The following is a 23,435-nucleotide window of genomic DNA, read 5'->3' as shown; positions in this document are numbered from 1 at the left end:
TATCCTTGCTAAATAATTATACGGTTGTATCTGAGAATTACTTTGTTGTTAACAGAGGAAAATAATTAGTATCTTAAATATTGTAACATGGTTGTCTAAATAAATGTTGATATTAGTAATAACCATTGCATTAATTAGCAAATGTTTTATAACTGAAGCTCTAAATGCTTCTGTAGGTCACTCAGCATCCCTGTGCAGGCTGCATAGTTAACCAAAGCGACTCTGCTTTGTGTTTTGTCTGCTTAATCAGGACAGGAGAGCAGGACTTCTTTTCAGCACAATTCCTTGATTTGATTTGTAAATTAGCCTTTTGGAATCCTAAACTGAAAGCTTTTCAGAACAGCATCAGTCTTTCTTTTGCAGCAAACTTCAGAGGTGTTAGGTTTTGGCCTGACCCTTTTATTCTCGCTTTTGGTTGACTGGGATATGTTGTGGGGTTGGTTTGGGTTGGCTGCTGAAATGGGGAGGCCGAATGAAAGGCACCTATGTAAGTATCAAAAGAATTTGTATTTCTGGTTTAAAGCAGGAGTTTCAGTAATGTTTCCTTAAACTGTGCTAAGCTTAGAACAGCAAGTCATTCTCTGGCAAATTAGCAGACTCCATTATTTGCGCTAGGTGTATTTTCACCCTGCTTAGTAGGACAAAATTCACAAGTTTCAGTAGCCTTTAACTATTCTATTTTTCGAAACACTGATAGCGTGACATTTACATAGGTCACCTGGAATTATAAATTTACGTTAAATCAGAATTGTATTTTTGTGAGTTAATCTTCATGATGGCTCTACATTTAAGAATAGCTGGATTGTTTCTTTTGTGTTGAGCAGGTTTAATTCAGTGTGTTGCATTCTTTTCAGATTCAAGCAGTTGTACCCATCAAGTAAATGGGCATAAAAGATTATGATGATCTTATTTAACAAACTAGAGCTGATATTCTTCATGCTAATTAAGCAACGGCATTACAGAAAAATCAGTTGCTCTTTTAATAGTGTATTTCTTTTTTAAACGAAGCTTTTCCATGGAACTTTTAATAATGATATGCGTTAAAGATTTTTTTTTTCTCCTGATTCTAGAGAATTCTGAGCTACTCTCCAAATTTGGGGACTGTTTCTTCAAGCTTTCTGGCTGAACTGTCAGCTCAGAGAGAGCTTGAAATATTTGGTTGGGTTTATAAACTAGATAATCCTCTGTGATGATACAATTGTTTAATAGAAAAGCTGTACGCTGCAGAGTAATTGACTGAGAGAGTTCTAAATCATCAGTCTCCTTTGAAAAGCACTAAATAATTGAAAGACATGTTCCTCTTAATGCTTTTGAAAATTAATAGAATACTGTCAGTAATACTGAAAATAACATTTTTTTCCTTTGCTGTGAGCGTTAAATAGAAATATTTGCTCTAATTCTTCAGAACTGGAGGCATATGCAGGTGTCATCAGTGCCTTACGTGCACAGGGAGACCTTACAAAAGAGAAGAAGGATCTTCTTGGAGAACTCTCTAAAGTGCTTAGGTAACTGACCTTTTTAAAATAACAACCAATGACCTGTTTTCTTTTAACGTATTGTGTGCTTTTTCTATCACTAATGTCACAAAACATATCTTAATTTAGAGAAGTAATTCTTCATCTTCTGGAGGTTTAATTCCTATTCTGATTTCAGTTTTTAGTAAGGAAAACAACTGAGCTTCTGTGGTTGAAGCTTTACTGTTTTGTTGGTGTTTTGTGAGATACTGAGTGTTAAAAGGATTGCAGCTAGCTCATGAGCATGTGCTAGCTTGGAGTTCGTCAAGGTAGGACCTCATGGTCTTTGGGCCCAAGTTACATCAAGAAAGAATGCTGCATGTTCTGTGCAAATTTTTCTACCATATGCTTTAAATTTATCGCTCTCATTAGGAGGTTGGATTCTGGCTGGTTTTGCAGGATTACCCCTATGAACAGTAATGTTCTTATTCTTCAGTAGTATTTTTGAACAGTAATACATTCATTTTTTCTGCCTGTGATAGCAGAAGTTAAGTGACAATCTCTTAAATGTAAATGCCTGTTCCCTTTTGTCTCTTGAGTAGATTATTCACAAGTTTAATTTTAGGTAGAAGTTTTAGATAAATGTTCATGTCTCCCTCTGACTAAAATATATTGCTGATTTTTTTAATAGTATTTCCACGGAGCGACATCGTGCTGAAGTTCGGAGAGCAGTAAATGATGAACGACTAACGACTATTGCACACAAGTAAGTTACGGGTCATTTTCTACGTGATTTCAAAAGGTACCCTTTGGAAAATCCATTGTGCCTTAACTGAACGATAGAACTTGAAGATTGATAGTGGTTTAAAGAACAGTAGTTAAAACTGTATGGATGAAGGAATTACTGTATCAGATTTACATCAGGGAACTAGAAACAGTTATTTAGTGCTGTTGCATTTTTGGATCTGAAGGCACCCCATTCACTGTACAAGTATGATATAAGAAACAGTCTTTTCTCATGAAAAGCTTTCTGTAAGATAAACCAGAAGAAACAGAGTGAAGAAAAGAGAGAAATCCATAAGCAGGATGAACACGTTTGGTTGTTTTACCTTTAATTTTATTTAAATATATTTGGAAATGTTCTATTAAGAGGGACATCACTAAGTAGAAAGACAAAGGGAGGGAAAGAGGTGGCAGAGATTAGTGGAAAACAGTGTATCAGCACAGAGGGGAAAAAATGGTCAGAGTTAAAAAAAAAAAAAAACCTGCAGCAAGCTAACTGATGACATCAGTGTCCACTGTTCTCTGCTTGATGCAGCTGCTGTGCTGACATCAACCGGGCTGGTTCCTCCTTGCATTTGCTTTTGCAAGCTCCACATGGTTTTGGGAGGTGGAGAGGAGCAAGAGGGCAAGTGCTTCTGTATCTTTGATTATTCCTTAACAATCTTACTTTTAAGAACTGTCTTTCAGCAGAGCTGGATTGGTAGTGTCTGTATTATTTTTTTCTGTATTACAGCCATTGATTTTTAAGTTTGAATAGTGTAGCTTAGGTGTTATGGGGACAAAAAAGGGAAATCATACGAATAGCAAGCCACTTGGAGTTAGCAATTGTCTGATCTGAGATTTGCCAAAATCAGCATACCATTTTAGTGCTGAAGAAGGACATTTAATATTTTAGTGTTTTAGTATTCAGGTTTAAAGAGTTAGAAATATGCTGTTTACCAAACAAAAGCCACCGACTTCCTTACACTCCTTTAAAGAAAGGCGGGGGGGGAAATAATGCAAATAATGAAAAATAAGCATTTAATTGTCACATCAGGATTCTTTTCTTGAATCGAGTTTCCTTTTTAAGTAGTAGTTCTGTTTTTAGCATTTTACAGAAGAAGCATAAAGTTTGTCCTGAGGTGTTGAACTTCAGATGGATGAGATATTATATACCAGACAAGGTGCAATTGTGAAGTGCTGCATCTCTTTATTTTTCCTGTGGTAATTCTTTGTAAGTGATGGTTGATAATACAGTATTTGACTTAAATAATTCTTTAACTCATTAGGAAAGACGACTTTGCTAGCTTTGCTGTATGCAACATTTGTAGTCTTATTTTTGATTTTAAAAATGTATTTTTACCTCAGCTGATGTAGATCTGCTTATACTATATGAATATGTACGAAGAACGCTGAAGCATATCAGGATTTAACAACAGAGCACATCCTCTGCATTTTACAAACTAATTTGTGGTAGCTTTTGCTGCAACTTATTTGCAATAGTTCACATGAAGTTGTTTTTCAGAATATATTAATACATTAAATGGGTTGATTTGCTTAAGAACATAACAGCATTGAAAAATGATTTGCCGTTTTGGTTTTGCTGATTTGACAAATGACTCATGTATAACAGTCATAAACATAAACACATCTCCATCTAAGTAAGAACAGCGTTTTCTGGAACCATTCTGGTTTGTGTGTAAGTATAAGGTTAGGAGAAAATTAGAGTAACAGGTTGGTTGCAGTTGAGAAAGATGCACAGGGTGTATTTAAATCATTTTTCACATTCTGTTACCCTGTTTGGGACTAATTTAATAAGTCTGAGAAACTTTTCTGTTCAGGTAAAACAAGATTTGCATCCGAAGCTGAGGGTTTTTCCCTGTAATATAATCAATTTCAGTAGTCTTTTATGAAGTCTATTGGATGTGTATGCATTTTTGTCATCCTTGGGTAGAGAGTGTGCCAACTCTACCTGAATAGTATTTAATCTAATTATGGGGTTTTGAACCATCCATAGATGGTTCCATAGAACATCCATAGACCTCTGGCCCTTTAAGGGCTCTCTAATACAAAACAGTAAAATAAAGAGCAATTCTTAAATTTTCTGTGGGAAGATTTCTACATCAAGTGGGAAAAATGCGAGTGCTTTCATGAAATGAAGAAAGTTGAAGCTTATTGCTCTAGTTTGTCTCTAGAAACTGCCTTTTAGACTTAAACTGTTGAAAAAATGCACTTAAATAAGAGTACTGAGTATTTTGGAAACTCGGCAGAATACTTAGAGAATGTGCATTTCTGTTTAGTATGTCTGGACCAAATAGCTCTTCCGAATGGTCTATAGAAGGTCGTCGACTGGTGCCGCTGATGCCACGGCTTGTTCCACAAACAGCTTTTACTGTTACCGCCAATGCTGTTGCCAATGCAGCTGTTCAGCACAACGCATCTCTGCCAGTTCCTGCAGAAACTGGAAACAAAGAAGGTGAGAGAAAGCCGGGATTCCACTGCAATCTCTGGGAATATAAAAATAATGTCACAGTATAAGTTCTTATCTTAGATTTTAAATGTTAGATATTAAAAAAAGAAAATCTGAATCATTCTTATTGCACAGCGTTCACAGAAATATGAAAAAACTTTTTTTTTCCTTTTTAGAAAGATGCCTTTGCAGCATCTGCAGCATAAGTCTGACAGCTTTGTCAGTGAGTACATTAGCAAGTGGGATTAAAAAAAAATGCCAGAAAGAGAGGGGGAAATTCACTGGTTAACTTGTAAACTCTGTAAACTATAAAGGCTTAGATCAATGGCTCAAGATTTGTAAATTTCTGTAAGCAGTGAAAAATGTTTTAGAACACTTTATTTTAAGAATGTAAATAGGTTTTGGTGAAAGTCAAGAATATTTCGTTGGTTTTCTTTTTATTGTTTGTTTTGTTTCTTTTTTCCCCCTTCAGGTTAAACATACCAAGTTAACACGTTAAAAGATTGCTTTCTGCTTTCCCTGTGCCTTTTAAATAATGCTAGTACACATTCCATCTAACTTGGCTGACTAGGCTTGAATTGTGCTTCATGCAACTAGAGAATGTGTAACGCTTCTTGAAATAGGCTGTTTTATTCTGTTTTTGTGAGAAATACTGGATCACTGTACTGTTACTTATAAGCAACGGTTTAAAATAGCTAATTAGCAAAATCAGTTGTTCATTACTGAAGGAATAATTTGGTTTCTTCAAGTGATGTACTGTTGGGGAGAGGCATTAGCTATTTTCTATCAGTTACCAGTCTAGATATCATCATTTACAGAAAAGCAAAAAGATTGAATTATTGAATTAATGCTAAAATGAAGAATAACAAATTGTAAAGTCTAGACTAGTACAAATGAAAAATCTAGAATCGGTAGCACAGATTTCTGGGGATGGGAGGAGGGGAGGTTAGTTTTCTGTGTTATCTTTAAAGGCTGATAATTCCGCGGCTACGCTTAGGCCAAACTGGGGAGTATTCAACAGTAACAGGATTGCAGAGGCAAAGATGTGGATAATGACCCAATAAGTCTTCAGCTTCCGTTTCAGTTGTTAAAATAGTGATAGAATAATGGGATTCTGCACTTCAGTTATATGGAAGGTGTCTTTTCTCCTCTTCAGTGGTGGTTTGCTATTCCTACACAAGTACCACTTCAACCCCAACATCCACCCCTGTTCCAAGTGGCAGTGTAGCAACAGTGAAGTCCCCCAGACCCGCCAGTCCAGCCTCCAATGTAGTCGTCTTGCCAAGTGGAAGTACTGTTTACGTCAAAAGTAAGTGATACTAGCAACTCATTAACAAAAGGGAAAGAAAGGGACAGTCTTGTGGCTGAAGCATGGCCTGAGTTAAGCACTCTGACCTTGGGCAAGTCATTTAATGCCTTTATGCCTTGGTTGAGTCTAAAGAATGAATTTATTGCTTCCCTTTTTCAGAGAAATTGCATTCAGGATAAATCCACTAGGTGTAAAACGCTGCAAGGAGCAGTCATGGCAAGGACAAACAAGAGTGAAAAGTATTTTGAAAATAAAATAGAGGAATTGCTGTGTATCAGGGGATTTCCAATCCAGCTTGTTCAGAAGTTGTCTCTAAAGTGGCGTGGCTCTGCTAATCACTTTGGCAGAGGACTTCCTTCTGCTTCAATAATGCATAGCAGTCATTCATTTGAGTTAGAAAACGTCTTTCCACTTTCACAGTTGACCTAGACTTTTTTAGAATACCGTAGCTTGGCAAGCTAACATTAACTACGTCTGGCCATCTTGTGATTTCTTTGGAAGTGAACCTTGGTGAGGCTTGCATTCCTAGGGAACTGTGAAAACTCCATACGAAGTCCCACCAGATTCCTGTCTTCATGTATTTAAATTTGGAAATCCAGGACATTACGTCTAGAAAGAGTCTGTCTTCTTGTCTCCCCCCCACCACCCCTGCTTCTTTGGCTAATAAATCAGCTAATTCTAAAAGCAGAATGCATCCTTATACTTATACCCAGCTCATCAAAGGTAGTTTTATTTAACTAATAATAAAAAGTGTTTCCTTCTGTCCTTATTTGGTGTTTATCATAAAGTGCAGGCAACAAAGAAAGATTAATAGTGAAGCTGATAAGTGCTATTTTTATGGTTATTGTGGATACCTTTAATATTTTAAACATTATTGTAGTCTTTAGACTATATGCGCGTGTTTGTATAAACTCCTAGGTAGTCAGAAATGTCACATTGTACATAAACACAATGTTACTTGCAAACCACCATCTTTGATGGCTATATCAACCCACAGGACCCGTTACATTAGGATTTTTCATTTTCCTGCTTTAATGCACTAATCACTCAACTTTAGTTTAAAGATTCGAGGGAAAATGTTCTTAACCTCTTAAAAATTTAATTGAGACCTCTATTGAATTATTACATGGTAATGAGGATAAAACCAGTCTAGACACATGACAGAGGGATGAAAGGTTCTCATTTTTATTCCTTCCATCCCTAGATTTCATTTTTTTCCCACTTCACGGGTGGGGTTTTTTTTGATATTTTTTTTGTTTTGGTTTGGTTTTTTTTGTTTGGCTTTGTTTTTTAAGGAATTGTGTGTCTTTCAGAATGTGTTATATCAGTCACATTAGTTTTAACAAATGTGCTTAAGAGCAAGCTCGGGAAGCCTGAGTTACAGTTGTGACTTCACCACTGATCTGTTGTGTGACCGCGTTGAAGTCACAGTCTGATTGAGCCATTAACCTCTCTGTGCCTCTGTTTCCGTGCTTGTCAAGTGTGAGTTACAGTCGAGGTGTATTACCTTTTAGCTAAATGCTTGTGGAAAAACTCGTGCAAATGCAGTTTCTAACATGAAATTACAGGAATAACATTCTTACAGAGCCCCAGCAGTGGAAACAGGAGATGAGATGAAATGAGCTGTGCTTAACATAAAATAATGTTCTGCTAGTTTAATGTTACTTCCTTACTTCTGCGTTGTGGGTTTGTTTTTGGGGCTTTTTTTTTTTTTTGTGGATAAGGACCACAAACAAATAGCTTTCTCTCCAGTATTTTTTGGTAACCCACCAAAATGACAGCTGTGTCCTGACATCCTAGCTGCATGTGGATTTTGATTTGAATGAATTCTGAGATTTTGAAATTCCTGTACGTTTTCAATGTGATTAGTGACCTCACAGTTATAAGTTTGCGTAGTGCCCTCGCAGTAATACTTAAAAGCCTATTCATAATAGACCTTAAAGTCATGTAACCAAATCTCTGCTTTATAGATGGAGATCACTGCTTGGCTTGTTCAGGGCCATAAAGCAAATTGTTGATTAGAGCTTTGAAATCCAGACTTGCAGATCCACACTTGGTCTGTACTGCTACGACCAGCTAAAACTATGCTTTGGAGGTCAAAGCAAACTGAAAATAGAGCCTTTGCTTCCCTTCTCTCGTTCAGTTTTCCGTCTTTGTGTGGATACAACCATCAGCCTTCTGAAGTGTACCTGCAAGTGAGCTGGTACTCATACTAAGAGAGAATCCCATTTTGCAGAAATCACTCGCTGTGCCACGGGGCACTTTATTCTCCATGTTAATTCCTGCATCTTCACTTTTTTTGAATGCCAGAATATTTAGTTATTTTAATTAGAAATTGTCAGTAATTAGATCTTGACCCTAATTAGAGGTTGACTGCCAACCAAGTTTGCTTGGGTTACCAGCAAGACTGCTTTTTACTGTGACAGCATTTTTTGTCTGTAAGCCCCAGGCATACAGAACAACATCTTCAGTCTTGTTCTGTATAAGGGGATCATGTATTTTCTGCATATCTCTGCTTTTTAATTGTTTAACAGTGGCTAACTTGGTAAACATAAATGCTACCCCATAGCTGTAAGAGATTTTCACAGTAATTAAACTGTCTTTCTGTAATGTATACCAATTTAGGAACTGTTTGCCTGCTTATGATGAGTTTCATATGGATTTAATATCCATTGATCACTCTCCAGAAAGAGCTATCCGTTGCTCAGCTGAATATTGCAGCAGACTTTTTTTCTACGTATGCAATGAATGATCGTGAGGAAGGATGAACTCCTTTGAGGCCGGACTTCTGTTGGTTTTAGGTGCTGTTGTGTGTTAGGTGCTGGTTTATATCTGTTGCACAAGATGCACCAAACAAGGCAGAAGCTGGTAAACTGAGGTTTGACCTTCATAGTTAAAAGTATGTCGTTAAAAAAGGATCTCAAGATGCTGTGCTGAGGTGAAAGGGAGAAGGGTACTGTAATCATAAGCACGGCATGAAAGTAGGTAAGGAGGTTGAAATCGGAGAAGACTACAGGAGGATAAACTTCAGTAGTCCAGTTGCTGTAAACAAAACCAGAAACCACAACAACAACAGTGTAGTGTAAAGTTTTAGAGTGAAATGTGCATGATGTTTTCCCCAACCCCCTTGTGTGCGTAGTCTCATTAGTCAGACTTCTGGAGACAGAATGAAATCTCTGTACTGTCTCTTACATTCTTTTAATCTCTTAAACTGAATGAAGTAACCTGGTAACTGAGTACTTGTTTTTGGGGGGTTTTTGTTTCTTTGCTTTATGACTCTATAAGTGTGGTCTGTATCAAGGGCTAAGACTGTCTGTAGTGTGATACAGGTTAGTTGTGACCATAAGAAATCATTTATCCTCTATTTCTTTTTCTCTTATTTGAAAGTGGGTATAAAACTCGGCAAGTTTGAAGTGTTTTAGAAAGTGTTGAGAGCCGCAAATGGGGAAAATATAATTTAGAAAAAGTACTTCTTTTCCAGGTGTCAGCTGCTCAGATGATGATGAAAAGCCCCGCAAAAGACGGCGAACGAATTCTTCTAGTTCTTCCCCTGTTCTTCTGAAAGAAGTCCCGAAGGCAGTGACTCCTGTCACTAAAACTATCACAGTGCCTGTAAGTGGCAGCCCCAAGATGAGTAATATCATGCAGAGTATTGCCAACTCCTTACCACCACACATGTCGCCTGTGAAAATAACCTTCACTAAGCCCTCAACACAGACAACAAACACGACAACACAGAAGGTATGTGGGGGAAGCTGCCAAATGTTACTTTGTTCTGGTTTTATCAATGAATAAGATGTGATGTTTGACTCTTCCTTTCTATGAACTGCCTAGCTGTTTTTTAAGGATCGCGCTTGGGATAAGGTAATCCCTCTTTAAAACGAACAAAGAGAAAACCAAACTCTTGTATGCATTTAGTTCACCTGTGTGTGAAGGGACCTGGATTGACAGCCGTGGAGACTGAAGCCCTCTTTTTATCCACAGAACAGGTACAGCACAGGCAGCGGGAGTGCAAGCTTCCCCCAGACTGCCCCACCAATGTGCCTCAACCCTGACCTGAAGGGACCACTTCTAGGGATGAGAGGGGATTCAGTCTCCATGCTCATTCAATTCTTGGCCTCTCTGGTGAGACTGCCAACAAGGTTGCCAGTTAGTACCATTTGTGGTGTTGGGTTTTGTGATATGGACACTAGTCCACTGAGAACTGGATCACATAGGCCACTGAACAGCCTTCAGATGGTAACAACTATTGGTCAAAGGTAATCTTTCTTATTTCTATTTTCCTTATTTATAACTATATTTTGCAGTAGTAGAATTCCAGGAGAGGTGGCATGGGCTTTCCCTTGCCAAGCCTTTTGTCTAGAGACTAGTTTTATGGGGTCTATAAAGCTTATTTTTGGAGCTGATCAAAGACTGCGGGGGCTTTTATTTTCCTTTCAGTACTGGTGTGCCATTTCTCATTCTACATTAACAGTGTTATAGTGGTCAAAATCAGTTGCATTATTTCAGCTGAGTGTGCCCAGCTTTCACCACAATGCAGCGTGTGGAAAAGGTTTTTCTGTGTTGAAATTTTGGTTTGGACTCGGATTTTATGTGCCTGATCTATGGCATGACTATTTTCCCATGCTTTAGGAAGCATTTCAGATGCGTGTACTTTTTTGTTCTTAAGATTTAAAAAAAAAAAAAGATTAATGGCTCAGACCAAGTTCATTCTTGGTACGGTTATTAATTAAGGCAGACTTGGGGGGGGCTGTGTGTGTCTGTGGAATTAATTTGGCCTTGATACCAACAGACTGATGGTAGGCTGGCCACTAACAAGCCTTTTTTTTCCAACTGTGAGAGTTTGACTATTGAGCTCAAACCTTCACACGGTATTTGTTCTATTAGTTGTCTTAATTGTTTTATGACTGTTTGGATTAGCTGAGTTCCCATGTCTTGATTTTTGGAAACTTTAAAACCAAGGAAGATTAACTGAAGTAATGTGCAATAAAGAACTCACTTTCTGGCCTTTTCCCACTTCAGAGCTCTTTGATGCTTTCATTTGATTCACTGTTCTTTAACAGTATGCTTAATCAAGTTTCATCTCTGAATACACGTATAGAAATTTGTGAGTGAGCATAAACCATCAAATAAAATATCCTGCATTCAACGCAGTGAATTCACAGCTAGGATAGGGCTTAACCTGCCCATCCTGTTGCTTTTATTAGGCTCGTCTTTTGTGCAGAAAGAATCTTTTTTGCCCTAAACGTCTGTTAGTGTTGTCTTCAGTGTTATAGTTAAAGATGGAGTGTATTAAATCTCCAAAAGGAAGCGAATGGACCGTGGATAGAGACTTTTCTGCAGTTGTGCCTCTGCTTGTCCTGACGTGGAAATTTTAGGGTTTGCTTTGCGTAGTATTATTTAACTCTCTTATTAATCTGCAATGATAGGAAAATCAAAACTTATTTCATTAGGGAGCTATAGTGGCATTTGCATATGAGCTTGTCACACTGCCCTCGTTTGTTGGATTTAGGTATGCCAAAATACATAAATGGATCGTTTTGGTGGGAGAAATTCCTTTTAGTAGTTTTAAATTAAATGTCAGACTTGTTAGACTTAAATTGGAAATGTACTATTTTAAACAAGTGCAGTTGGATATGAGTGAAGTTGGTGGATATGAATGAAATTCTTCGTTTCTGCATGCCAGCTTTCTGAATTGTTTTGACATTTTAGTAGGTTGGAGGAAGATTTGTCGTAACAACTAATAATGTCACAGCTCTAATTTCTGGATTCTCTTATAATAAAGTCCTCTGTCTAGGACACGGAAGGAATCTAGCTACTGAAGCCTCTGGCAGTTAATGCCTTTATTTCTTTGGAGACTAGGTTTCGGTGTCTCTCAAAATAGAGCTGACAGGACTAATGTAGGCTAGGAATTTGTTTTTGCCTTAACAACTAAAATCAACAACAGCAAAAAAGCAACTTTGTTTTTCTTTCAATCGGGCAGTCTTTCTGCCGTAAAATATGTGATGCAGTTTTGCTACCCATGATGAGGTTACTTTGATCATTTCAACATACACGGGCAAGTAGTATCTCAAAAATATAATTGTTGTGATTTGAGCTTAAATGCTTTCACATTTTTACCTGAAAATTTTGTCTTCAGGGTATAATTCATACATGAAGACCACTAAACTTTGTTCTGCATTTATTTTGAAAGAAGAAATAGAATAAAGAGACCCAAACCTGCTTCGTCACAGGACAGCAATCATTGAACTGTAATGCTTTACAAGCTTTTTTTCCTTGCATGATTAAATAAAGAGTTATTCAGTGATAATCTTGGGCTGATGGTTTTATCGCTGCCTTTGAATGAAGAGCAGCGGTCTTCAGGAGTTGTGATTATGCCCAGATTCATCCTACATATCTGTACTTACTTAGTTGAGATGCTGAACTTGCCCCGTTGCCCTATGGATTATGTAGGAAGCTTAATGTGAACAAGCTGTCTTTTTTTTAACTGCAAGTTGTCCTTTGACTGTATTCCTAAATTAGTTATCCTGGGTGGAATGGAGCTGGCCCTAAAATCCAAACACTTAGGAAGTATTTCTTGTATTAACCGAATAGTGAAGAAACAGGGTGAAACTCCAGAGGCACATCATAGCATCTTTCCACCTGCAAGCCTTGTACCAGAATCAGGCTGTGTCGGCTGTGTGGTCATAGCCTAAGAGCAATTTCAGAAAGGTGTTTTGATTAAATCCAGGTTAGACAGAAGGCGAAAATAAGAGTGACGCAGAGAAAACGTTGTCCCGCAATAAAGTGGTAGAGCAGCAGATGTGGAAACGTTGTCCTTCAGGCATCGGTCATTTGTGGTCAACCTGCTGTAGCTCATGGAGGTAGTAAGGCTTTGATTTTCCTCAAATCAAGATATTAAAGGCTTAGCTATGTAGTGGGGACCATAAAAACGAAGTGCTGGAGGGAAAAGAGGCAGAGGCAGCCATGGGGGTGAAATTTGCTGCTTTTATTCCATCCATGTGATTATCTCTCTTTTTTTTTTCTTTTTTTTTTTTTTAATAAATTATAAATGCTTAAACTCTTACTGCTTGATCTGTCACTTAAGTCTATTTCTGGTGCCATCATCATATTTCTTTTCTCTGTCAGGCAACGTTTCAGTAGTCCTTTGGTGGTAGTGTAAGACTTCTGGTTTGAGCTGACCCAGGTTTTCTTTACTCCTTCTGTACCTAGAGGCTAGCTCCTCTGCTTTTGTTGCATCAAATCGTTAATTTTCTAAGGTTTTAATAAATGAAATTTTTGATGGGGTAATTGCATTACTGAAACAATTTCTCAATATTTTTGCATGGTAAACTGAAAATATGTTGTATTTCAGTGCTGTGTTTTTCTATTTTAACTGTGTGTAAGTACAAGGAGTTACATACAAGCAGAATAAAAGGAATCTCTATGTAAACAGTCCCCATATTCAATACTTGAAGAAATGCTTGGTTTTCTAGGTCAGTTGCATAAGAACAGACTTCTTCCAATGTTATAATGAATTCTATGGTTTTCTACGTCAAATCAAATTCATGGTGTTGTAATTGTAACTTGCACTATGGGTAATGTTTATTGTCTTTAGACAAATGGTTTTCAGACAGATAAGAAAGAATTTCTTATTATTGAGAGCACTAATTAAAGCAGAAATGGTTTTAAACCTAAACCAGGTTTTTCACTGATGAAATATTGATTGTTTACAGCCTTGTGGATCAAAAATATTTCCTATTACTGACTCAGCAACTGCTTGTTAATTGTTAAAGAGCTAAAAAAAAATCATCTATTCTCTCACTGCCATTTCTTGATATATGTGCAAGGTTTGGGAGACTGGTGTTTAAAACTGGCTTGAAATCCCTTCGGTTCCATTTAAAATTATCTTCAGTCTTCCTGGCCAAGTTTAATGAAGCCAAGCAGTTCATTCCTGTCTGTTTGCCTTCAGACATGAAATAATTCTACTTTAGTTAGATAGGAATTGTTTTTCTTAAAAAAAAAAAAACAACAACAAAAAAACCCAAACAAAACAGAAAAACAACCCTTCTAATTTTAAGGAAATGTTTATCACCACTTCTTCAAACTCACTGAAATTTTTTGTTGCCAGCAAATGTGAATATTATGTTCTTAAATGGTCCTATTAAACATGTGTACCTAAAACTAAATGCACATTACCAGATATATTAGTGAAATTTTATGCTTTTAAAGAAATGCAAAGAACAAATAAATTTCTTGTTCTTTTTCTTCTTTCAGGTGATAATAGTAACCACCTCTCCAAGCTCAACTTTTGTACCCAACATCCTTTCAAAGTCCCACAACTATGCAGCAGTTACGAAACTCGTCCCAACGTCAGTCATTGCCTCAACTACTCAAAAGCAACCAGTGGTTATAACTGCTTCTCAGTCCTCTTTGGTCAGCAGCAGCACCAGCAGTAGCTGTTCCACTCCCTCCTGTACTGCAAATACTATTGCTGTGACTGCTGTGGTATCATCAACACCGTCAGTGGTTATGTCAACAGTAGCACAAGGTATGGCAATAACATATTTATAAAAGCTCTTTTGCTGATGAGTTAGGCTTTGTTTTGAGAATAGCATAGGGGAGATGCGCTGTTTCCATATGGTGAGTAAAGCACAGGAGGCGTGAAAGAAATCTATTGATGAAACTAATTCAAGATACCACACAAAAGTTCTCGTTGAACTCTTTTCCTCTTTATTTCAACAATTAATGTGCAGATCCTCTTTTTAAAGTGGTGAGATGGTGTGGCATATCTTTTTATTTTGAAAAGATTTTACTTGCAGCATTAAACCTCTGTAGCCTCAAAATGACTGGCTTTAAGAGCTCTGTCTGATGCATGGAAAATGGATGTTTCCGATCTTTGAAGATGATTGCTTCTCTGAAAGCCTGATTTACCAAAACTTGCCAAATTAACATCAGATAAATACAACTTATGCTAGATATTCCCAGTCTTTAGTATATTTCTTGTGGTAACTGACCTCAGTGACAATTCTGAAAAGTAGAGAAATGTTTACACGTTTTTATCTGTTTATTTTATCAGCATGTGAGTTTTCAAGTCCTTAAAAATTAAAACCTGAGTGGGCCTGGATTAAATTCCAATTTGTAATTCCCACTCTGTGTGCTAGCTTGACTGATTCATCTCTCCAGCTGCTAGCTAACGTTTGGAAGGGAAGCTGTGGGTGAGTGAAAGGGCCTCCGTGACCAACACTTGAAAAATACTGTGCCTGACAATGACAAGTGACATGGCAATTTTTCCTGGTCCCTATTTTCCATTCTTATTCCATTCCATAAAAAGTTGAGCCACCAAATCAAGGCTGAGGAGGCACTTTGCCTTCCATCTTCCTTCTGTTAATCAGGTCCTGAAGATATTTATCTACAGAGCACAAGGGTTTACAGCAGAATTTCATATTGTTTAAACTGTGGATTTTTAGTTGGTTTTGATCGTGGAAGAGGCTATAATTCTAAAATAAGTTAGGTGGAATATCTCTTTAACAGTCTTTTCTCAAGACTATCAGTGTCATTGCAGAACATGCTGGTGAAATGTTTTGTGACATAAACTGTTAATCACTCCAAATGTGGGAAAGTTAAATTTGTGAATGAAAACAGATGACCAAGAAAATGGAGAAACTGTCTTAAATGATGCCATGAGAATAGGGTTGCTTATTTAGATTGCCAGATTATGATTTATGATTTCTATCATTGTTATGATTGTTATGATTTTATGATTTCTATCATTATCACTGCCATCTTTATATGCAGAGGAGAAATAAGAGAGAACGTTTTCTTGCCATTTTCCACTACAGCTGGGACTTGGTTAAAAACTGCTTTCATAAGACATGGACTTTGTTTGTCTTTTTGGTACTTCTGGATGTGCAGTTTAGAATTACAGATGAAGCCAAATTTTGCTGGAAATGTTGTGACAGCTCTGTAAGGGAATGACAGGAATAAGTATTAAGATTTATTTGGGAACTTTGTCTTTCCATCTTACTGCAAATTTGGTTTAATCACTTTGTTACTTGTAAGATTACTTTAACTATAAGCACAAAAACTGTGTTCCACAGTTTTCTAAATTACATACCATTACTTGATTCATTCTTTTAGAATAGCATTGCACTCACTAACAGATACTCCCTTCTAATATTGATGAGTTTGATGTTTGTCATCCTCATATCCTAACTTCTTGTAGTCATGATTTTCACTATGAAGATTTTATTTTCATGGAGTTTAAAGATCAGGCTTTGAAAATATTTGTGAATTCTTTGTGCTACAAAAGGTGCAGGAAGTAGACTGGGATTGTCGTCTTTCTATTAGCTGCTGTTCTGCTGCCACGGTGATAATCTGTAAGAAGCTCCCTTGCGTCTGAACAGAGCGCTTCTGCTGTGTGGGAGCTTTTTTTTTTATAGCTATTCATCTTTCAGTAGTAAAGACAGCTTAAATGCAAAAGTATTTAAGAAATTGTAATATTTTTATTTTGTGTTGTACTATTTGATCTTAAACCATTACTCTTTCACAGGTGTGTCTACATCGGCAATTAAAGTTGCCTCTACCAGACTACCTTCCCCAAAAGGTTTGGTTGGGAATCCAACTCAGATCTTAGCACAGTTTCCCAAACAGCATCAGCAATCCCCAAAACAGCAGCTGCACCAAATACAACAGGCCCAGCAACAGCAGCAGCAGCAGCAACAACAGCAACAACAACAGCAGCAGCAACAACAGCTGGTGCAGTCTTCTGTCGCTCAACAGCAGCCACAGCAATCTCAGTTGCCACCTGGCATCAAGCCCACCATTCAGATCAAACAGGAATCAGGTAGTCGGAGTTAATCTTGGTTCATATTGCTGATTGGTGAGGTCTAACCAACAACTCAAGAAAGTAGGGCAGAATTCTGTCCCAAAATGTGCATGGGGAGCTATCATTAAGGCATAATTTCTTGAGTACAGGATTTGGCGTTAAACGTGGATATAAATAGATATGAAGGATGTCTTAATGTTTTCAGCTAACAAGAATTGAAGGATTTGGTTTGCCACTCTTCTTGTTTGTTCAGGTATGCAGACCGTGCTTTAGGAATAAATGTTTTATCTTTAGAGATTGAAAGGTATGTAAGTATCTTCAAAAGTTACGTGACTGGCAGCCTGGAAGACACCAGTTTTGTGAAGATCCAAGAGCTGTTCAGCTGTATCAACTGGAAAAGGGAGTTAATTCATGTTTTTAATTCTTTTCTTGGGTCTAGAAATCAAAACCTACTTTTGAGGTACTTGTCAAAAGAAATACAATTAGATCTGGAAGTTGGACTGGATTATTTTTGTAACATTGATTCGTTCAGTTGACTTTGGGCAAGTCGTGTAATTTTTTTATGTTGGCTTTACTCTGCTGTAGAATACAGTTCTTATCTCTGTAAGATTTAGTAAGAAGTAATGCTTGCAAAGTTATCTAATTCTAAAGGAAGAAGTGCTATAAAAGTGCAAAGTATTTTTTCATCCTTATTTTATATTAATCATGTCAGGAAAATTATTATTTTACATTCATACTGTATAGATCAAAGAATTAAAATAGACTGTAGAATGAAAAAATGAACAGCCCTACTCCTGTCCTTTGGTAAATGTCTTTTGGATTATAGGACCATTGCCTAAGCAAAATATCCCCTAATTAATACAGATAAGAGGCCTCCATTCTCTGGTCACCGAGCAATATATGATTAATAGGAGCTTCACTCCTTGCCTTCTTCCATGGATTTAGGCTCAATGATAATTTTAGTTAAAGTTTCCTTGGAAATACCGTCTGATACTTATTCTTTCTGGAAGATGTGAATCAGTTTTTGCAGAGACTTGGTGCAGTTTTGTGTCTGGATGATGCAAAGGCTCCAGTTTCTTTCCTGACTTCAGGTAGTTCATTATTTAAGTTTGGAGCTTGTTTGCTCCATACTGCTTTTATAATCAACATAGAAAGAAGAAAACCTCTCTGGAGGATGTTTCACGTCCCGAGTGGACAAAATTGTTCACCTAGAAGTATTTGTGGACAAATATAAGTGCCTACATTTAGATGGGATTAATTCAGTTTGGGTGTTTCGTGGCATTTGGTCAGCACACTGCAATGCATTTACCTCGTCAAGGAATGTAAGATGCGAGTGTCCTGGATATACTTTTGAACAGATGACATCTCCTGGTTTGCAACTGAGAAGTGAATCTCGCAGAGGTCCCGTTCTGCTGCACAAATGGAGAGAAAGAGAGTGGAATCCTTGCTGTATTAAGGTGTTTCCTCATCCTTTGTTCTCGGTGATTCTGCTCAGAGCTTGTTTCAGCCCAATTCCTTTGTGGCTTCAAGATAACCAATAACTCAAGAGGAGAGAGAGCAGTTTACTTAAAGCAGCCTTCCCTAGCCAGTTTCACAGTCGCTTACTTATGCCCACGAATACTTTTTGTGAAGAAAACTTCTTTTAATTTATTCAGAGGGATGAAATTCAACTCGGCTAATTAAGACATATTAGAACTTGCAGACTAAGTTGATGAAGAACTATGTCACTTTTAGATGGTTCATTGTATATGAACCAATTCAGTATTGGTTGTAACCTGTTGATTCCTGGGAAATGTTCTATTTTTTGAATCATGGACCAGAAAAGATTAAAAATCACTACAATCAAATCAATGTAAAGGAATCCCATGCCTCAGTGGGAGTAGCTACGAATTGAAACAGGCACACAAAAGGCAGAGATGATGACTGTCTTGTTATTTGCAAAACAAACAAACAAAAAAAACTCAAGGAAAAAAAAAAAAAACAACCAAAAGAAAAAAAAATATTTTCAGGATCAAGAATACATGGGCTCAGAATAGAAGCCTCGTGAGGCTACTTGCCCACTAGGGCTTGGTCTGAGAAAGCATTTCAGAAAGTACCTTTTCGTGCCTGTATTTTAACAGTGACCTTTCTCCTTTCCTAGGTGTTAAAATAATCACCCAACAGGTGCAGCCCAGTAAAATCCTTCCCAAACCAGTTACAGCGGCCTTGCCCAGCAGTAGCAATTCACCTATTATGGTGGTTAGCAGTAATGGGACTATCATGACAACTAAACTGGTCACTACTCCCACTGGTAAGTTATGGCTCTGAGAAGGGAAGGGAGGGTAAACCCAGACATACAGGTGATCAAATATGGTTTATTAAGGTAAAAGAAAAGCAATTCTCTCTTGTGAACAGTGAGCGCAACAGCACATTCACAATCCTGTTGATATTTATTCTAGATTAGGATTTTTGCACTGAGTGCTCTTTTATTCCTGTTATGATCTTTTTGAATTAGTACACAAAAATGTGATTGTTCATTCCCCACTGGGTTTATTTTAAAGGAAGTTTTCTTGCAACTTACACTGATACTTTGCACTTCTGTAGCACCTTATATTAGACAATTTAGATTAATTTAACTTTTTAGGTACTTCAAGCAGATAGGTCAGCATCATTCCTGTTTTACATATATGGACTCTATAAAGACAGGTGACTTGCTCATAGTCCTGCAATGAATTTATAAAAGGGCCAGTAAATTGAATTTTAAACTCCCATTGTTTTTCTGGAGATCTAATTGTGTTTGTGTTTTCTTAGTGGTTAAAGATCAAAAATAATGCAGGCTGTTCAGATGGTAAACTTAAATGAGGAAAACTTGAAAGGCAGCTTTATGCTAGTTTTTAGAAAACTCTAATTAATTTACTTCCTGAATTATTAGCATGGGTTGGGAATATTAGCATAAACTAAGGGTTAATATTCTTTCTTTAACCTTTGAAGTACTTCACAAAACCATTCCTAAGTACGTAAAAAAAGTCCAGCAGTTTTGCTGTTCATCTAATTGGTAAAACCTGTATTGTGCTCTCTTGGATTTGAACACATGGCTTTCTGCTTATAACAGTTTTGCTCTGTGATCTTTAGCAATTAAGGTCTGTAGTGCAAGCAGAATGGAATTACAGTGTTCATGTAGCTGTTGACTCGAATTATTTTGAGCAAGTTTCTTCTGTGGACTCAGTTCTGTTTTCAGTCTGAGAAAGGAGTAGGTCTGAAAAAAAACCCAACCATTTATACCATGTCAGGAGGTTTCTTTTGTACTGCTGAATGCTAAATTCATAAAATTACATTACTGTTGTGAATTATGTTTTTCTCTTAGAGAGATATGTAGACCAGTCATTGGTTGTGTTCTTCATAAACAATTTGTTATGTAGGAGAAGTGATAGTATGGGTGTCTTTCAAGAGAGGAAGGGATCAGGTCTGGTAGTGCCATCAGATGCCTTACTCTTGGGCTTCTAAGGGAGCAAATGGCAAACATGCAGGCAGAATCTAAATACCTGTTGAAAATTAAAATCTTAGGCACAAGGATGTGAATTAAAATATGGCAGTCATGGAACACTTGGTAAAATACTTCAGAAGACTCTTACGTTTATTTGAAGTTGGCATATACTTGAATATTGTTCTGCGGGATTAAAAAGTACTAGGAGAATTGTAAAGGGTAGTAATAAATTGCAGTGTGGGGTCTCTTTGAATAAAACGTAATGCTTTCTTTCTCAACTAACTTATTTTTCCACAAATACTAGTAGAGGATCATGTTCTAACAGTGAACTTTATTGTCCTCTCTCTACAACAGGAACTCAAGCAACATATACGCGGCCAACGGTTAGCCCCTCTATAGGGGCTCGGATGGCTGGAACTCCAGGGGCTGCTACTTACGTGAAAACTACAAGTGGTAGCATCATTACCGTAGTACCAAAATCGCTGGCTACTCTGGGAGGGAAGATTATCAGCAGTAATATCGTTTCTGGTAGGCATATGAGTACTTTGATATTACATCTTATTTCAAAAGTAACTTTAAACTTGCTCTAATTGTTCAAGGCTTTTCTGCGGGTTACATTCTCAAATAATTATTAGGACCTTTATTGGAGAAGAAATTAATCCAGAAGAAAAATAGCTGAGGATGAAGAAGAAAATAATGGGTAGAAGCTATGGAGGTAAAGTGTTCTTCAGGATTGCGGTAGTTCTTGTGTTTAAGGATGAAACATCTAATGTGAGGGAAGCCTGGGAAGAAAAGAGAAATACTATAGTGCCCTCTGTTAGGAGGCAGAAAGATCAGAAAACTATCATCCCCAATTTAAATTATTTTATAATCTGGATGCTACCCTTTTCTATTCCACTGCATGTCCAAAGACAGAATAAAAATGAACTGTGTATGTGAAATTCAGCTGTGCAGTCCCCACCTTATCTTGTTCTTTTATCAGTGACAGCCTGTCTTTTCCTTACCCCGTGTTCTAACTTAAGTTTTCCTTCCCAGCCTCGTGCAGACCAGCCTTGATGCTCCCTGCCAGTATAGCCTCTAAACATAGGGTCTCTTGAGGAGCAGGACCAAGCACGCTCACACCAGTTGCAATTTTGTAATAGCTGTTTTGGACTTTTAACAGTGCTAATGCAGAGAATGCTGCTGCATTTCCTACATAGGTGCACATGTATGGCAAGATCTGCTTGGGTCTCTTCATCCTGTCTAGTAATAGCTTTAATTTACTTGGCGGTCCTGCTGTTGGTGTTTAGGAAAGACCTGATGTGGCACCAGCCAGCTCCTGTCACTGAACGGTGCTGCGTAAGCTATCCAGTAAACCCACTCTGGGGCGTAGTTTGATTGAGATACCTCGTTTTTTCCGATCCCGAGTTCTAGAAAATGATATTTAGGGCTGATGCAGTAGCTACTTTGAGAACAAGTAACTTTTTTAGCCTGTTGTGGGTACCATGAGTTGTTAAGAAGGTTTCTAGATCTACTAGTGAGTTTGTACATAAATGCAAGTATTATTCTGCTGAGCACCAGCTATTGTGTGGAAACCCTTGGCTGGTCTTGATAAGGATAATAACAATTGTCCTGAAACAACACAAGTTTGGAAAGGATGCCTGCTTTTTTTTGTTTCCCTTTTGTGGTGGAGTTTTTTTGGCTTGGGTTTTTTGTTTGGTTTTTGGGGGTTATTTTGTTATTTTGGGGTTGTTTTTTTTGCTAAGGGAGCAGTCTTTAGATGCCTTGAAGTCAATAGATTTAAGTAAATCATGATCTTGTCTCAGCATGCCTTCCCTTTCCCAGAATTAGTTCAGATTAATAACTCTACTATCTAGTGAAGTATCTATAGGCATGACTAATGGGTAGAAGGTAGTCAGGGGAATCCTTGGGTTTGCAGCTCTGCTGTGATGGAGTGATACTTTCTTCAAGGAGAAAGTGGAAGGTGTTGATAGAAAGCTGTCTGAGTGGATCTTGAAATAGCAGTCTGATAACACTGATGACTTACGTATCAGTGTATGTACTCTTGTAGACTGTAAAGGACTGACCAGAATTACCTGTCACTGCAGGTAAATAAAAACCTGATACAGGGAATGAAACTAATTAAATACTGGGAGAGAAACAGAAATGGCCAACACAGCTCTTCAAAAAACAAAATAAACTCTCCCCCTCACTTCTAAACTCAACTTTTAAGAACTGATTGTAAAACAATAGCACGTTTTTCTTTTTTCCTTCTTTCAACCCACTACTCGTCACTTGTAATACAACAGTTCAATGCCAGAAAGAGCTGGTATTTCTCTTGACCGGAGATGCATTCTTGGTATGTAGATTCTTCTGGAGCGGTTATCTGTAGAACAGTATTTGTCTGTGCAAGTAGGACCTTCAGTTGAGTAGTGGTGATGTCCTTATCCCTCCCTAATTCTAGCCTTTCAAAAATTACACGTTAGCTTGAGAAAGCTGTATAAGTCTGCTCTGTAATTTACGAGAAGGGGCTGACTGTCCTAATATAGAATAAATTACTCTGTCCTGGGTGTGCCTGGTTTTATTGTAGGTGAAAGATTTGTAGAGTGGGTATCTAATATTAGTTTATATGTTGCGTTGGGTGACATAAATTCCCATGCCAGATGCTGCCCTTTCATTTTTTGTTGCGTTGTCCATTTTAAATAACAATGATTCCTGTATGGCTCACTGACTTCTATAGCGGAAGGAAATGGACATGTGATAAACTGTACGTTATTTCTTTTCCCACAAAAATTTAGGAACTACAACCAAAATCACTACAATTCCAATGACATCCAAGCCCAATGTGATTGTTGTGCAAAAGACTACTGGAAAAGGAACTACAATTCAAGGGCTTCCAAGCAAAAATGTTGTCACAACGCTGTTGAATGCTGGGGTAAGTAAGAGTTTCAAGTCTCAGATCGATAGCCAAGTGACAGGCTGCGTGGTGGCTGCTGCATTCGTTCTGCTAAAGTCCCTATTAAAAGCAAACTGTGCATGAGCTCCTTAACAGATACAGCATGTCTTAATGTCAGGGATGTTTGAAAAGCAAATAGGTTTTACAGGATATGAAAGATGCTTAAAATAAGCTGGGAACGTTCTCAAAGTTAAAGGAAAATAAAAACTTTAGAGCTTGCCTTTTTTCCATGGTT

At 37.5% G+C, this 23,435-nt stretch overlaps 1 protein-coding gene across 1 annotated transcript in view; it reads left to right on the top strand.

The window, feature by feature from the left end:
* Nucleotides 1-23,435, top strand: part of EMSY (EMSY transcriptional repressor, BRCA2 interacting) — a 41,048-nt gene that overhangs the window by 3,537 nt on the left and 14,076 nt on the right. Inside the window, exons 3-12 of the mRNA XM_082498169.1 lie at nt 1,406-1,505; nt 2,146-2,220; nt 4,517-4,692; nt 5,843-5,995; nt 9,477-9,736; nt 14,252-14,525; nt 16,527-16,820; nt 18,943-19,092; nt 20,620-20,793; nt 23,043-23,179. Coding sequence (XP_082354295.1) covers nt 1,406-1,505; nt 2,146-2,220; nt 4,517-4,692; nt 5,843-5,995; nt 9,477-9,736; nt 14,252-14,525; nt 16,527-16,820; nt 18,943-19,092; nt 20,620-20,793; nt 23,043-23,179 — 1,793 coding nt within the window. The remainder of the gene's footprint in view (nt 1-1,405; nt 1,506-2,145; nt 2,221-4,516; nt 4,693-5,842; nt 5,996-9,476; nt 9,737-14,251; nt 14,526-16,526; nt 16,821-18,942; nt 19,093-20,619; nt 20,794-23,042; nt 23,180-23,435) is intronic.

Source organism: Vanellus vanellus (assembly GCF_965231255.1).
Source record: "Vanellus vanellus genome assembly, chromosome: 1".
NCBI lineage: Eukaryota > Metazoa > Chordata > Aves > Charadriiformes > Charadriidae > Vanellus > Vanellus vanellus.
Note: the sequence above shows the minus strand (reverse complement) of the source record. Positions and strands in the feature narration are given on the sequence as shown.